Below are 16,061 nucleotides of genomic sequence, written 5' to 3' on the forward strand. Positions count from 1 at the left end.
AAAAGGCCACTACATATGTTATAAGTTCCAAATTTCCACAACCTGGCAAATACTGGTACACGCTAGCAAATTCAGATTTGCAATTACAGAATATGATTCTAATTTTTTCCTTTGCTCTTTATTCTAACACTACACTAAGTTTACTGTGTTATTTCGCTACAGTTGATATTGTGTAGAACAATAAGAAAATCATAGTGAACAATGCATTCAACAAAATTTCACACACATTTCTAGATACCTATATCTAATAAGTTCAAAAGAAAGGACACACTTAGGGAGGTATTTTGGTGGTCAAGTCACTAATAAGAGATTAACTGGTTTCCCGGCATAGCCCAGGATGTAATAAAGATTGACTGAAATACATGTTCTAGCTGGTTTCTAGGCGTTGCCAGGGATGTAATATAGACACATTATGTTGTATATTACCTGTTCTCTTCTCCCTAAGGTAAAACAATTTCATATACATGCTGTAAATTACCTATGCTAGGGATAAAACATGAACAATACCAGTCCTAGGGTAGATAAAACAAATAATACATAGAGATGAAAGATTCCTCTCCCCTAAGAATAAAACATATGTTCAATATCTGCTTTTGTTTTTTCATTGTTTATACGGTCCCGAGCAACGCCGGGTAGCCCTGCTAGTTAAATTATAAATGAAAGCAAAATTAGAGGAAGATTTTTATTTCGATTTTATTTTTAATATTTCAACACAAATTTTTACTGGACATAAGGAATACGATTTTCAAAGGATTTTTCAAGGTAATAATAGAAATAAGGCCTCTTCGAGGCAAAAGGCAAAATTCAAGGAATTTTCAAGTCTGTACAAACCTTGTGTTATTTATTGCCTAATGTATAGACAGCTAAAGTGTGTAGTTTTCAAATTTTGACTGGACTAAGAATACCATTTCGAAGGCCTTTTCAAGACATTTTCAAGATATTTTTCAATATTTTCAAAAAATAAATAAAAATAAGGAAAAAGTAAAAATTCAAGGATTTTTCACGTCTGTGCGAACCCTGTCAACTTTTTACTGATTGAGTTACAATAGCTAAGACTTCCCACTCTTCATGAGCACTACCCCTATAGCAAGTAATTCCTATTTAATATAGGTACTATACTGCAAAGAACATCATAGTGAAATGGTCTGAATGCAGAGTAGACTGATGAGCCATGATCATCGATGTCTCCGACACATGCCATACGAAAATTATATAAACACTGTACAAAATTGCAATGTGCAGTCGAATCCATCTTACTCTAACAATCAAACTACTGGACCACTAAATGTTAAATTTGAGTGCTAATGTATGAAAGAGATCCCAAATTTCTAGCCCTGGAACATTTAATTCACGTGATATAAGATAACTGGAGTAACATCAAACAGAATTTAATTAGTAAATCAGACTTCACACGGACATAATAAGCACGAACCTGATCTAAGGAATGAGAAAAACTTTTAAAGGAGAAAAAATATAATTAGAAGAAAAAGTTCCTCCTGTTCTCTGTGTTCTATTTGCCATAGAGAAACGACAAAGGTGAAACCGTCTAAAATAGATAAAGTGTAACAGAGCACAGGCACACATATGCAAAAAAGTATAAAAAGGAGAAAGAACATTTTAGAGAGGACGATCATGTCAGAGATCATGACAGAGATGTGGGTGAAGTTTGAGGTGACATAAGGGATCACGTTAGGCATCGTGGGTGGCGCAAGGGATCACGTTAGGCACCGTGGGTGGCGCAAGGGATCACGTTAGGCACCGTGGGTGGCGCAAGGGATCACGTTAGGCACCGTGGGTGGCGCAAGGGATCACGTTTGGCAACGTGGGTGGTGCAAGGGATCATGATAGAGACCCTAGTCTCATTAATGGTCGCATTATATACATGGGACGTGTCAGAGACTGCCTTAGAAAGAAAGAGGTTGCAGGGGAAAAAAAAGGGCATCCCCCACTCGGCTACAAAATCTATTTTGAACTCTGTCAAGACAGGATAAGATCTTTCTAGCAGCTCCTGCCCAGATGTACCAACAATATTCCATCCTTGGACTACCTGGCTTTTATACAAGCAGAAAATTGTATCAGCAGTGAGATATCCACTAGAGCGGTAGAAGGATCCTACCATTTTCCCAGCAACCTTAGCAACAGAGTTGATGTACGTGTTCCATTTCACATCATGAGTAATGGTCAATCCCAGAAGCTTGTCAAAACATTTAATTTACAAAAGCAAACACGATTATCTATGATTAATGATTTATTTCCATCTTCTATCGTCTATTGTTAATGTCTTGGAATCAACAACTGAGGAAATTGGTATTTGATTTAAGAATCCCAGTATTGCTTTTCTTCAATTGTAAATGTTCGTTGTTTGTTTTCCATTTATTTGCCAAAGAGAAACGACAAAAATGAAACGGTGCAATAAACATTGTTGGATATGCCCTTCACATGAAGGAAGGTTAGGGTTAGGGTTTCCATAAAACATGCAAATGTACAAGAACGCCGTAGAATATATGAAGACGATCTGCATCATCTTCAACTTTGCTATCACATTTCGATGAATTTATGCGGCAACACTAATACATTCGTAGAGAGAGTAATGTATTTAATAAATTTATTATTTCAAATTTCAGAATTTTACAACGAAAACGGTGAAAAAAATATATATATACTTAGAAACAAAATTCCTGTGTTAGAATTCCGCACATACTGTTTTATTCTTCAGGATAGTGTTGAAAAAGCTTCAACCAGAACTTGCCCCCATACTTACAAAACTGTTTAAGCGTTGCCTTAAGGAGAAGTGCTTCCCAACACCCTGGAAAACCTCATCAGTATGCCCTGAATTTAAGAATTCAGGTGATAAGTCATCTCCCTCTCAGTACAGACCAATAAGTCCCCTGTGTGTCATGAGTAAGTTGCTGGAATCCATATTAAATAAAGAAGTAGTCAACCACCTCAGCAGAAATAACCTTCTTAGTGACATGCAATATGGTTTCTGTTTTGCCAGATCTACAGCAGATGTGCTAACAGTTATATCTCATAGGATTAGTGAATCTCTCGACAAAGGCTTCATTTCTAGGGCAATTGCTCTTGACATATCAAAGGCCTTCGATAAGGTATGGCATAAAGGCCTACTTCACAAGATTTCCAGCCACGGTATAACTGGAAATGCTTTCTTAATTATTAAATCATTTCTCTCTGATAAGCTCATAAGATAGGCAGAAAGCAGAAGCCCACAGTATTAATGCTGGAGTCCCCCAGGGGTCCATCCTGGGCCCAACTCTCTTCCTGATCTACATCAATGATCTCCCAAAACACATATTTAAATCATTCGTTGACACTATACTAATGACACGACCATCTATGCCAACACATCAAAGGCCGTAAGTGACAAAGTTCTCTGATTCTCTCTCCTCTGATCTTGAGCGCGTGGTGCAGTGGGGGAAGAGGTGGCTGATTACTTTTAATACATCCAAAACCAAGCTCCTATCTTTACATCATCAACGCTCTGATCCCCATCTGGCATCAATTGAAATGGATGGCTCTCGTCTTGGGGAGGCTCCATGTTTTGACAAGCTTCTGGGATTGACCTTTACTCCTGATCTGAAATGGAACACGTACATCAAGTCTGTTGCCAAGGTTGCTGGAAAAATGGTGGGATCCTTCTACCGCTCTAGAAGATATCTCATTGCTGATACAATTCTCTATCTATATAAAAGCGAAGTACGCCCAAGGATGGAATATTGCTGCCACATCTGGACAGGAGCTGTTAAAAACAGCCTATCCTGCCTTGACAGAATACAAAACAGACTTTGTAGCTTAGTGGAGGATGCCCTTTTCTCTTCCCTGCAACCTCTCTCCCACAGAAGAGACGTTGCGAGCCTGTCTTTGTTTTATCATTATTTCCATGGCAAGTGCTCGTCTGAGCTCCAATCTCTAGTTCCCCCTTACCAATCTTTCATGAATAACACCAGTCTTGCTAAAACTACTGTCAATAATTTTCCCCACTCTTTATCTGTGCCTAAATCAAAATGTAGATTCCATGAACAAAGCTTCTTTCTTAGAAGTGCACGCCTGTGGAACTCTCTTCCGTTTGCCTGTTTCCCACCTGACTACAACTTGGATGTCTTCAAATCCAACATAAACAAATTCCTGATAAACCGCCCCCTTAAGTAAGACACTTTATCAGATCTCCATTACTAATAATTACTACGATATTGTCCCATTGATTACTGTACACGCAATAACCCTTATCCCCGAGTGGCCTCCAGGCCTTGATAAGTGGTGACTACCATGTAAAAAAAAAAAAAGAGAAAAAAAAAAAGGGACTTCTATCCATTTTTTGAACTTAAATAGATTACAATTTCAAAGATTTAATAATATATTGTTTCAAATTTAACAAATGCGTAATGATGCAAATGTCTTTTTAAAGGAAAAAATATACTTAAAAGTAAATATGCTTGGAAGCGAATTTCTTGTGTATTTGCCAAAGAGAAATAAAGAGTTAAATTACTACTACAGACTTTCATGCAACTTTTGTATTTTTGACCAGGGGCAAAATTTGCTCTGAACAGACAAAACTGTATTTTTTTTTTTTGTTTTAACTGTTTTTTTAAGATTCTTTTGTTTTTCTTTTTGACTTTTTACAACAGGCACAAAGTACTTTCCTGTGAAATTTCATAAAAATCGGCTTAACTATTTTCAAGTCCATAGAAAACGAACCCACTAAGACACAGTTTAATTTATATAATAGTAAATATAGAGATGTGTGGTCTGCGGACAGATTTTTTGTTTTTTTTCTTTTAAGTCTGGAAAAAAAAAAGTCTGTAGACTATTTTTTTATTTTTACTAGCATTTCAGCCCGGCGTTGCCCAGGTGTTTGGAGGTTTATGTTAAGCACAAAAAAAAAAAAAAAAAAAAAAAAGAAAGAAAAAACAAGCGGTCAATTTTTTTAACTTTGACTCCTATTATGACCCCTTAACATTTATTATTTTGGGTTCAAATCAAGTTATTAAGTTAGATCCATGTCCAAGGAACCTATATCTAAAATTTCAAGTGTTTAGACCCAAAATTAGCGGAGGAGTTTGGTAGAGTTCTCAAAGGTCAAATCGTTGAATTTTGACTCCTTAACAGCCAAATTTCTGTCCGAAAACGGATTACAAAGATTTTCCCAAATCTCAGTACCCTGTATATCAAATTTCGCGTCTGTAGACTGAAAATTGACGGAGTTATTGCATTGGAAAATGTAGACGCACAGACAAGTTCACTTTTATATATATATAGATTCTAAATTATTAAATTATGGAGTGATTCCGGTTTCCGATTGGTCAGTAGCAGAGCATTTATCCATTTGATTGGTCAGTTCATCTATATATATATATATATATATATATATATATATATATATATATATAAATAAAAGGCAAAACCCGTGCGAGAGTTTTTGTATGTCCAAGAAAGGCTTTTTTCGGGGGGGGGGGTCTCGGGAGAGGGGGGTACTATCGCTTAGAACTTCTTACAGACCCTGTAGATCATAATATGTACGAATTGTGAATGCGCGTCGTGGCTAAATTTATTTACAGCGACTTTTACATGATTCTTGCCATTTCGGTCCGTCTCGTGTTGATTCGGCTTTTTCGTATAAAAGCGAAACTGATGTGAAACTAATGAGCAGAAAGCGATGGACGTTTGGTCAATGTCGGTTTTCACCGTCATATCAGACAATTGCTTTCATTTGGACACTCCTCTAATAAACGAGGGAGCTGGTTTTCCTCAGCACGTTGGGGAAACAAAGGCAGACAAAATTGGGTAAAAAAAAAACAAACTCAAAAGAACTATCCCGCAATAAAAGGATTCGATCTCATTAAACACGCGCTTAAAAACTGCGGAATAGCGTGATGCTTGACTTCAATTTGAACTCATTCACTTTTTAATCAGTATATTTAACATCTAACATTGCTTCCGTCACCGTAGCGCATGTGTTTGGCGTCAGCATATTGGTCTCAAGGCTCCGGGTTCGAGCCTACCTGCCACCAACGCCCACCTTTTTTTTCTCTTCTTTTACACCTACAAAAGATTTTTTTTTCATTCTTAAAATTGCTGTTTTTTTGTTTTATTTTTTTTAAAAGTTTAACATTGTTTTTTTTATATTTAAACAGGGATAAGTTTCCTTTTTATTCTGCTTTACCCCCCCCCAAACACACATCTACAAACACACAGGCAATGCCTGGTACCCTCGCTAGTCTATAATATAAATCTCACCTGTCTGTTTAAATGTATGTATGTTTGCCTAAAACTTTCGACATAGGTAACGGATTTTCACGAGATCAGTATCATTTTGAAGCTCGATCCATTGGACGATAAATAGGAGAAAATTGGTTAAAAACATTAATTCCTTCACCCTCAACTGAGCACTTTATCCAAGGGGGGGGCGGGGCTTTTTTCGCCAATATTTTCAAAAGTCATCATCATCTTTTTAATTGACTAGCCTTAATTTAAACCTTCGTCACTTTCGGTTTGGCGATGGGCGCAATAGCAAAGACACTACTTTTTTTTTTGTATGGGTTCGAGCCTGCCTGCCTACTACTTTTTTTTTGTATTTTGCTCAATGCACACTTCCAAACACCCGGGCAACGCCGGGCATCCAGGCTAGTAATCTATAAATAGAACCTTCCATTTTTCTGTAATCAACTCAACTGATGAGTCGTAGACAACGAAACACGTGTCAGTGGATAATTATATTTTAAAAAACAATATGTCGCTCCCAATATGGGGGTACCAAATTGGTTAAAGGGAAAATTATTCCAAACTCGCATTTAGGTTAAAAATGCACTTTCGTAAATAATTGAATTCATTCAAAACTTATAACAAAAACAAAAAAACATCTATATACACATCATATACATACACACGCACATACATACATACATGCAAAACAAAAACAAATAACATATATATATCAAATTTTTTAATTCCAATTTCTGACGCTTTGTTTTTGAAATTCAACTACTGAGGCGAGCACCTGCTGTTGATCATTTACCTGCAAATAATACCCTCCATTACACTGGACTTCTTTAAATATGGTTGGTTATTTTAATGTTGAACTCTGCATAAACTGTTTTCCATATGCATATTCTTATGTTTTTTTTAAGTTTTGTGACTACAACTCATAAAATATTTATTTTCATCCTATGCAGTAACCAGCATATACATAGAAATGTTAAAGTTTAGCGTGACTATCTGATTATTTGGCTAACAGTTTTTCCTCAGATAAGAAGAATTAGCATTCTTTGAAACTCTGCAGATTAAGGAGTACCTAGCTACCAACTTTGGAGTATTCTGCCGAATAATAAAAACTTTTTGTAAACTTTTACTTTAAACCTTTTGTTCTCGGAAGCCGTGTTAAAAGCATATTTTATTTTTCTATTAATATTATTGGAATTTTTTCCCATTTTCCTTGTACATATTTGTGAATTATTCCACGGATTTAGGCCTTTTGGACTATTTTGGACCATATTCCAATCACGCGATTTCCTTGGATTTTACTTGTGCGAATGGAAAATTAAATACACTTTCTTGGACTAACATTCTTGGATTTTACAGTCATTGGATACTTTACCTTTCACCTGACTATCCATTCACATAAAATCACCTTTTTCTTCACCATATTCCCTCTGCTTCACTTTTTGTTATCAAGTAAGATCTTTGACTTACTTGCAGTTTCATCAAATACTTTTGTATGCAAAATCCGATCCCACATTTTGCTAGTTTCCTACTGTCTGATGAGAAGGAAAGTATTTCTTCGAAACTCTGCGGATTAAGGATTATCCACTTATCAAGTGTTTCCTTTTCAGATTAAATATGTTTTTAACTCTTTTCCAAAGTGTTTTTTAACATGTTTTATTAACTGTTTGCTCTTATTATAAGCTCTATCTCTTATTTGGTTTTATCGAGCTTTTACATCTGGTTGAGATTACTTTATAAATATTAATTCCTTACTATTTATAATATACTTTAGTTTTACCATCTTGGATCATTTTGGTAAATTTAATTGTAATTTTTATTTTATATATATATATATATATATATATATATATATATATATATATGATGATTGCAACGTCTTGTCAGACGAGTGCCACTCCCTCAGACATTTAAAATCCATGAGCCCAAATGGCTGAGGGAGTATCTATACAAATATGATGTTACAGAGTCTTAGCTTTGTACGACAGCTAAGTCTCTCTCTCGGTTCAAAATGTTGAGATCCAGCAACAAGCAAGAGCAAGATAGCCAGCAACAAATTAAACTGCAGACCAGCTTAATGCGGGTAATGGTCTTCCGCTTTATGGTTTTTTAAATCAGAGATTTGCTTCTCCTAGAAAGGTTGCCTTCACCACGGCTTATGGGAGCCCTCTCCACCCCAATACACATATACACACACACAAATATACACAGTGCTAGTTGGCCGTTGACCCAGAAAAAGAGTTCATTCGCCCTTTGGAAGGTCTTGTTTTTAATCTTTCAGGGAGACTAGCCGCCCTCCTCACCAAACAAGTTTGGTGGGGGAACCAGTTTAGTCGCCGGTGACCCGACCATGAGGCAGGTAGTACTGGGTTACATGGTACCAGTAGCACATGACATGACCTGTACACACACACATACACACTAGCAGGGCATCCGGTATTGCCCGGTCGTAAAATATACTTAAATACAATATTTTTATTATTTTGATTCCCTCTCGGCTATTAGCACCCATTTGTTTATTAAATTGTTAGTTGAGCGTACAGAAGAGTTAAGAAACATTATTTGCTTCTATTATAAGCTCTATCTTCTACTTGGTTTTATCGAGCTTTTACATCTGGTTGAGATTACTTTATAAATATTAATTCTTTAATATTTATAACATACTTTAGTTTTACCATCTTGGATCATTTTGGTAAATTTAATTGTAATTTTCATTTTATATATATATATATATATATATATATATATATATATATATATATAGATAGATAGATAGATAGATATATACATACACACTAGCAGGGCACCCGGCATTGCCTGTCATAAAATATGCTTAAATATAATATTTTGATTATTTTGATTCCCTCTCGGCTATTAGCACCCATTTGCTTATTAAATTGTTAGTTGAGTGTACAGAAGAGTTAAAAAACAGTCTTTGGTGCACCTGAACAATCGGTACCCCCCTTACAAATTTTTTCCTTTTCGTCTTTTTTCAACTATTTCTGCGAATTATTATCAAATTAATTCAAATCTTTAAATATTGATTTTTTTAAAACTTTTGTATACTATAATTTATCATTTTTCCACTTATGATTTATTTCTTCTTTTTTGACTAATTTCAGAATAGTTTACATGAATTCACATGTAAATTATTAAGAAACAAAAGGTACTTTTGCGTTTAACGACCCCGCGCTGAAATAACGTTATTTACAAACCTATTACTTAACATGCGGACGAGAGGGTGTTTTGTAACTATTCTGTACTTTCATCTAACAATTTAATAATAACTAGCGGGACCTGTGGAAATTCCACAGGGAACTGATTCATATGTAATATATTGATGTTGGCATTCTGTAGATGTTCAGCGTAAATGGAGACGGTCTGATATTACTGTAGCTTTTTTTGTTAAAACTGCAAAAATATTTATCTATGATAGCACAAACACCCGATAAAGCCCGATCGTAAAGTACGCTTAAATATGATATTTTAATTCTTTCAGATTTCTCATTATTATAGAGTTAATTTTTTATCGATTTTTATGTTATAAAGTTGCGATTTCAAAAATAAAAAAAATACACCATATGACTTGGGTGTATTAGCTTGTATCGAAACCGAAATAAAAACTTATGAAATATATATATATATATATATATATATATATATATATATATATATATATATATAACTTGAGTTCATTCAGCCATAATCGAAACCGAAACCAAAACTTATGAAGAATTCTTGGAAAAATTATTTTTGACAAGAAATAGAAGATAATTAAACGACCCGGATGTAAGCGTGACACACGAAAGAACACACACGCTATCGTATTAATATATAGATAAGAATAATAATAATAATAAAAAAAGATATTGTGAAACTTGAAAAATACTATTTAAAAAACAGCGCCAGTCGTTAAATGTAAAGAGAAAGCACCTTTAAAAAGTCGTAAATAAAAAAGAATAAAAAATTTTTTTTAAAAAAATGACGGGGGTGGTGGACTGGTGGGGGGACAGACCTAACTTCCTCAAAGTGAATTGGGTAAATTTTTACAACGTGCCCCACTGCCCCACCCCAGCGTATAATAAATACCTCAGCCTCCCTATGTTAAGAACGGCTTTCGGAATAAACACCTCCCAACCTCGAAAGTCGTTCTTAACATGGGGGAGGTGCTTATTCCGAAAGTCATTCTTATGGGGTGGTATATACTACGCTGCGCTGGGCAGGTCGTAAAAAATATCGTGAAATGTCGCCAAAAAAATAAATATAAATAAAATAATAATAATGGCGGGGGTGGGGGTGGGGTGAAGGGGCCAACGTCAAAACGGAGCTGTAAATCGGTTCTAAAAATGGGGGATCGATTTACTAGAACGTTGTATGTGAAACTGAACCCCCTTCTAAATCTTTAAATATTAATTTTTTTTTCTCCAATTTTTTTAGTGTCCAATAATCGATAATAATCTGCAGAAATAGTTGAAAAAGAATGTTAAGAATGGCTTTCTAAACAAAATAACGTTATTTCAGCACCCAGTTCGTATTCTGAATGAATACTCTCAAAATAAATACTTGAAATTTTTATTTTTGCTCTTCAAATTATGGTGTTTGTTAAGCTATAGTCAACAGATGGATTTTTTAAATATATCGTTTTAAGCAAAAAAAAAAAAAAAAAAAATATTACGTACTTACTTGCCATGTCGAAAATAGAGGTGCTAGTGCAGAGAGTGATCCGCGCTATTTTTTTAAATCGTATTTCCAAGTTTAATTAAAGTTTTATGATATATTTTTTTATTCAATTGTAAGGTTGAAGTATAGAATAGGTACAAAACACCCTCCCCTCCCCATGTTAAGAATGGCTTTTTTAAATAATAACGTTATTATTTACGTCCGGATCACTCTCTGCACTAGTACCAACATCAATAAATTACGAAACTTTATCGAGTAGAACAACTGCTCTTATGTTCGCTAGACAACAAATATTGCAACCAACCATAAATACATAATCTAAAATATTCATCCCGGAGTTATGTCCCCTGTGTAAAGCCTATACTGTCAACTTTATAACGTCTAAGAAAAATGTGATTTTACCTAATATCGCAAGACTTTGAGCGCTAGTGCAAGTGCACTTATTGATCCACGCTATTTTTTTAAAATAGTGCTTTGAAGTTTAATGAAAGTTTTACGATGTTTTTATGGTGCTAGTGATCACTGATCCGATCCGCGCTATTTTTTAAATTGTATTTCCACGTTTAATTATATGTTTTTTTTTATTCAGTTGTAAGGTTAAAGTACAGAATAGGTACAAGTCACGCTCCCGATGTTAAGAATGGCTTTTTAAATAACGTTATTATTTCAGCACGGATCACTCTCTGCATGCATGAGTACCGTTTTTATTAATTTGTTAGGTGAAAGTACATGCTAAGAATGGCTTCCTAAATAATATTATTTTAGCACGGATCAATAAGTGAACTGAACTGAACTAGTATCAAACTTTAATTTAACTTGAAAATACTATTTAAAAATAGCGCGGTTCAATAAGTGCACTAGAACCCCCCCCCCTTTTTTAATTTAAAACGAAAAAAAAAAAAAGGGAGGAGGTGAAAAGTAGCTTCTTTTTTTTTTGTGGCTGAATATTTATATACTTACCATCGGGACACTTAAAATGGCACGGGCCACCTTTACCAAAGCCGGTAATGGAGCGGACCATATTACCAATTCCGCCCATAAAGTTACCAAAATTTAAGAATGCGATTGCCTGTACCATGGTTGAGATGATGGCGCCAGGTCCGAGGAAAACCATCACAAAAACAACCAGGACACACATGGAGCTAAAATAACGTCGCATCCTTCTGGGTAAACGTACATTAGTTTCCATTTCTGGACACAAACGCGAATCGCCTCAGCAATGTCTCGACCTAGACATGTTGCGAAACAACAAAAAAACACTCTAATGGTTAAATAACTAAGATGCTGCTCAGCTATAATTGTTCGTGTGTTGCTATTTTCGGATGCCGTTAGTCGGCAGGTAAACTTGCCCACATGTACAGAAAAAAAAAAGCCCAAAAAATTTTGCCTTAAGAATGTATGCGTGTTTAGATGTTATTGTTATTCTAGAGTAAGTGCGGACTTTTTGTTTTTTTTTTTCGCTTCAAAAGTTAACGTGAATTATCTCCCTTGCTCAAGGCATATGCATCACTTCCGGTCCGGTTTTGTTCACACGTAATCGTTTTTAGCCAGCCATTTTTTTTTTCTTTTCAGAATTTTTGGCAAATAATCATAAAATAGAGAAAAATAATATTTTGATTAAATTATAATTATTACGAGATTACATTATTTCCGCCTCTGTTTTATCTATCTATCTATCTATCTATCTATCTATCTATCTTCTTCTTCTTCTTCTTCTTCTTCTTCTTCTTCCCATCTAGCAAGGAGACCCAGTGTTGTTTGAGATTGAACGAGGATCAACAAATCTTCCACCCTTCCAAACTTTTATTGTCATCAAAATCGATGAAATTGCCCATTTTTTACTCTAATACTCGGAAGCTTCCTCCTACTCCCCTGGCCAGAACTAGCGCCCGGCTGAAACTTGGTGTATTTATTTGCTTCCCCACTCAGCAAATTAGCCACAAGGCCGTTTTTTAATGTGGAGAGTGAAGGGGAGGAGAACCAGTTCTCCCGAGAGGGAACTGGATGGTGACAATTGGTATGAAGGGTTTCCCCTACAATGGTTGATTGCTTGCTCACGTTAGAGTGTTGCGGGGCCGGTCGTCCAGGGACAATCGACCCAACAACTAACAAGGTAGACGCAGGCAAAAAGTAAACAGCAAAAAGGCAAAGAAGAATGACAGACACGGGTTGTTTGGTCAAAGACGAGGGTTCACTTTTTATTTGCAAAGAAAGCGAAAAATCGTATGATCTGGGTGCTGGTCGTCTGGAAGGTTGCACGTCACTGGAGGCTAAGGTCTAAGGTGCTCCAGACGTAGCGTGGTTCAGGGTTGAACGCTGGGTCTGAGACGATCGGCTGGATGTCAGGGCGATCCGGAACGGACGGTGGACACTGAGAATGAGGTGGTCAGTGTTAAGGAATGGCCGACACTGAGAACAGAGGATCAGTGTTAAGGAATGGACGGTTGATAAGGAGTCAGGTGCAAGCAAGGTTGCAGACCGGAGGAACAAGGTGCGAGCGAGGTAGCAGACCAGAGGTCCGAGGTGCAAGAGAAGTTGTAGGCCAGAGGAGCGAAGTGCAAGCCAGGTAGCTGGAAAGTTGAGTTGCAGGAGGAGCTGGAAGGCTGCAGGAGTGAGCTGGAGGCACCAAGAGCTGGAAGGCTGCAGGAGTGAGCTGGAGGCCCTGGAGCGAGCTGGAGGCACCAAGGGCTGGAAGGGCTGCGGGAATGAGCAGGAAGCCACTGGAGTGAGGTGAAAGTGCTGGAGACTGGTAATGAAGTTTGTTGCTGGTGGGTGGGTCTCAGGAGGCAAGCATTAGAGAATCGCATTAGTAGAAAAACTTATTAGCCCTGATAAGGGCTGTTTGAACTGCTGAGACAGCTGGTGTTGCTGGGAATCCTTCAGCAGGTGGGTTCGGTCAACGTGACTGGTAGCGTCAGTCGTCACATCGGAAGCCTCCTCCTACTCCCCTGGCCAGGACTAGCGCCCGGCTGAAACTTGGTGTATTTATTTGCTTCCCCACTCAGCAAATTAGCCACAAGGCCATTTTTTAATGTGGAGAGTGAAGGGGAGGAGAACCAGTTCTCCCAAGAGGGAACTGGATAGTGACAATTGGTATGAAGGGTTTCTTCTACGTTGACCAATAACTGATTGCTCAAGAGCAATGGTCTTATATGTGGGGTTGCCCCCACATATGGTCTTTGAGATTCATACCCAGCCCCCAGGAGCCGATCCGAACTTGGTGTATTTATTTGCTTCCCCACTGAGCAAATTAGGCACAAAGCCAATTTTTAATGTGAGGAGTGAAGGGGAAATGGGGACCAACTCCCCGGGAGTAGGGGAGCTGGATAGTGACAATTGGTATCAAAGGTTGCCCCTACATTGACCAAGGTATTATATGTGGTGTTGCCTCCACATATGGTCTCTGATTGCAGTATGTATTTATTTGCTTCCCCACTGAGCAAATTAGGGACAAGGCCGTTTTTTAATGTGGAGAGAGAGGGAGAGAAAAAGGGACCAGCTCCCGATGGGTGGGAAATGGGAGCTGGATAGTGACAATTGGTATGAAGGGTTGCCCCTACATTGACCAAGGTCTGATATGTGGGGTTACCCTCACATATGGTGTTTGCTTGCAGTATCTGCCGGAACTGATACTACACTTTGAAATTCATACACAACCCCCCTAGGGGCAGGGCGGAAATTGGTCTAGTTGACTGAGGCTGGCTGTATTCATTTGACCAGTGTGATGTTAGTGATGTCGCTCCCAATAAGACAAACAAACGACTCTAATTAATCCTAGAACGAAATTTATGCAATCAAAAGTAGATTGTGATTTTGTTGATGGCATTTAAATTAATTTCGTCTAAAAGTAAAAATTCAATTACCTGTTTTGTTGGCATTTTGTTGATATATTTGAATTCCAATGTGCGTAGCAACGTCGATGATGAAAATAGAAAGGGAAAGTGAACTTATTCATTGAACCCGGATATGTTCATACGTGAGCTTGCGTTGGCCAATCGCATCCTTTGTTTAAAGTAAGGAAAAGGCGAAAAGAAGAGCGGGGGCGGAGAGAGAAAGAAAAAATGGGGGCGGTGATTTTGAAACCGCGACAAGGTACCCAATCACTCCGTCCTCAGGGTACAGGGAGGATCTATGGTTGGTTTTATAAAATTATCTGTAAATTATGGCTTCATCAAAATTATCTGTAAATTATGGCTTCGCCAAAATTATCTGTAAATTATGGCTTCACCAAAATTATCTGTAAATTATGGCTTCACCAAAATTATCTGTAAATTATGGCTTCATCAAAATTATCTGTAAATTATGGCTTCACCAAAATTATCTGTAAATTATGGCTTCCCCAAAATTATCTGTAAATTATGGCTTCATCAAAATTATCTGTAAATTATGGCTTCACCAAAATTATCTGTAAATTATGGCTTCATCAAAATTATCTGTAAATTATGGCTTCACCAAAATTATCTGTAAATTATGGCTTCATCAAAATTATCTGTAAATTATGGCTTCACCAAAATTATCTGTAAATTATGGCTTCATCAAAATTATCTGTAAATTATGGCTTCACCAAAATTATCTGTAAATTATGGCTTCACCAAAATTATCTGTAAATTATGGCTTCACCAAAATTATCTGTAAATTATGGCTTCACCAAAATTATCTGTAAATTATGGCTTCACCAAAATTATCTGTAAATTATGGCTTCCCCAAAATTATCTGTAAATTATGGCTTCACCAAAATTATCTGTAAATTATGGCTTCACCAAAATTATCTGTAAATTATGGCTTCATCAAAATTATCTGTAAATTATGGCTTCACCAAAATTATCTGTAAATTATGGCTTCACCAAAATTATCGGTAAATTATGGCTTCACCAAAATTATCTGTAAATTATGGCTTCACCAAAATTATCTGTAAATTATGGCTTCACCAAAATTATCTGTAAATTATGGCTTCACCAAAATTATCTGTAAATTATGGCTTCACCAAAATTATCTGTAAATTATGGCTTCACCAAAATTATCTGTAAATTATGGCTTCACCAAAATTATCTGTAAATTATGGCTTCACCAAAATTATCTGTAAATTATGGCTTCACCAAAATTATCTGTAAATTATGGCTTCACCAAAATTATCTGTAAATTATGGC

At 36.5% G+C, this 16,061-nt stretch overlaps 1 protein-coding gene across 2 annotated transcripts in view; it reads right to left on the reverse strand.

Annotated features, from left to right (window-relative positions):
• LOC145265569 (uncharacterized) overlaps nt 1-12,397 on the reverse strand; it is a 77,043-nt gene extending 64,646 nt beyond the window's left edge. Inside the window, exon 1 of one of the 2 annotated variants that reach the window (XR_013864675.1) lies at nt 11,875-12,390. Coding sequence is in view for 1 of the 2 variants with exons in the window: in XM_080121541.1 (XP_079977667.1) it covers nt 11,875-12,103 (229 nt within the window). In the remaining variant the exon portion in view is untranslated. Of the gene's footprint in view, nt 1-11,874 lie in introns of both variants that reach the window. The other variant, XM_080121541.1, reaches the window with a different exon arrangement.
• Between the last annotated feature and the right edge of the window lie 3,664 nt (nt 12,398-16,061).

This window comes from Euprymna scolopes, chromosome 40 (assembly GCF_053919585.1).
Source record: "Euprymna scolopes isolate OS-2025 chromosome 40, ASM5391958v1, whole genome shotgun sequence".
Classification (NCBI taxonomy): domain Eukaryota; kingdom Metazoa; phylum Mollusca; class Cephalopoda; order Sepiida; family Sepiolidae; genus Euprymna; species Euprymna scolopes.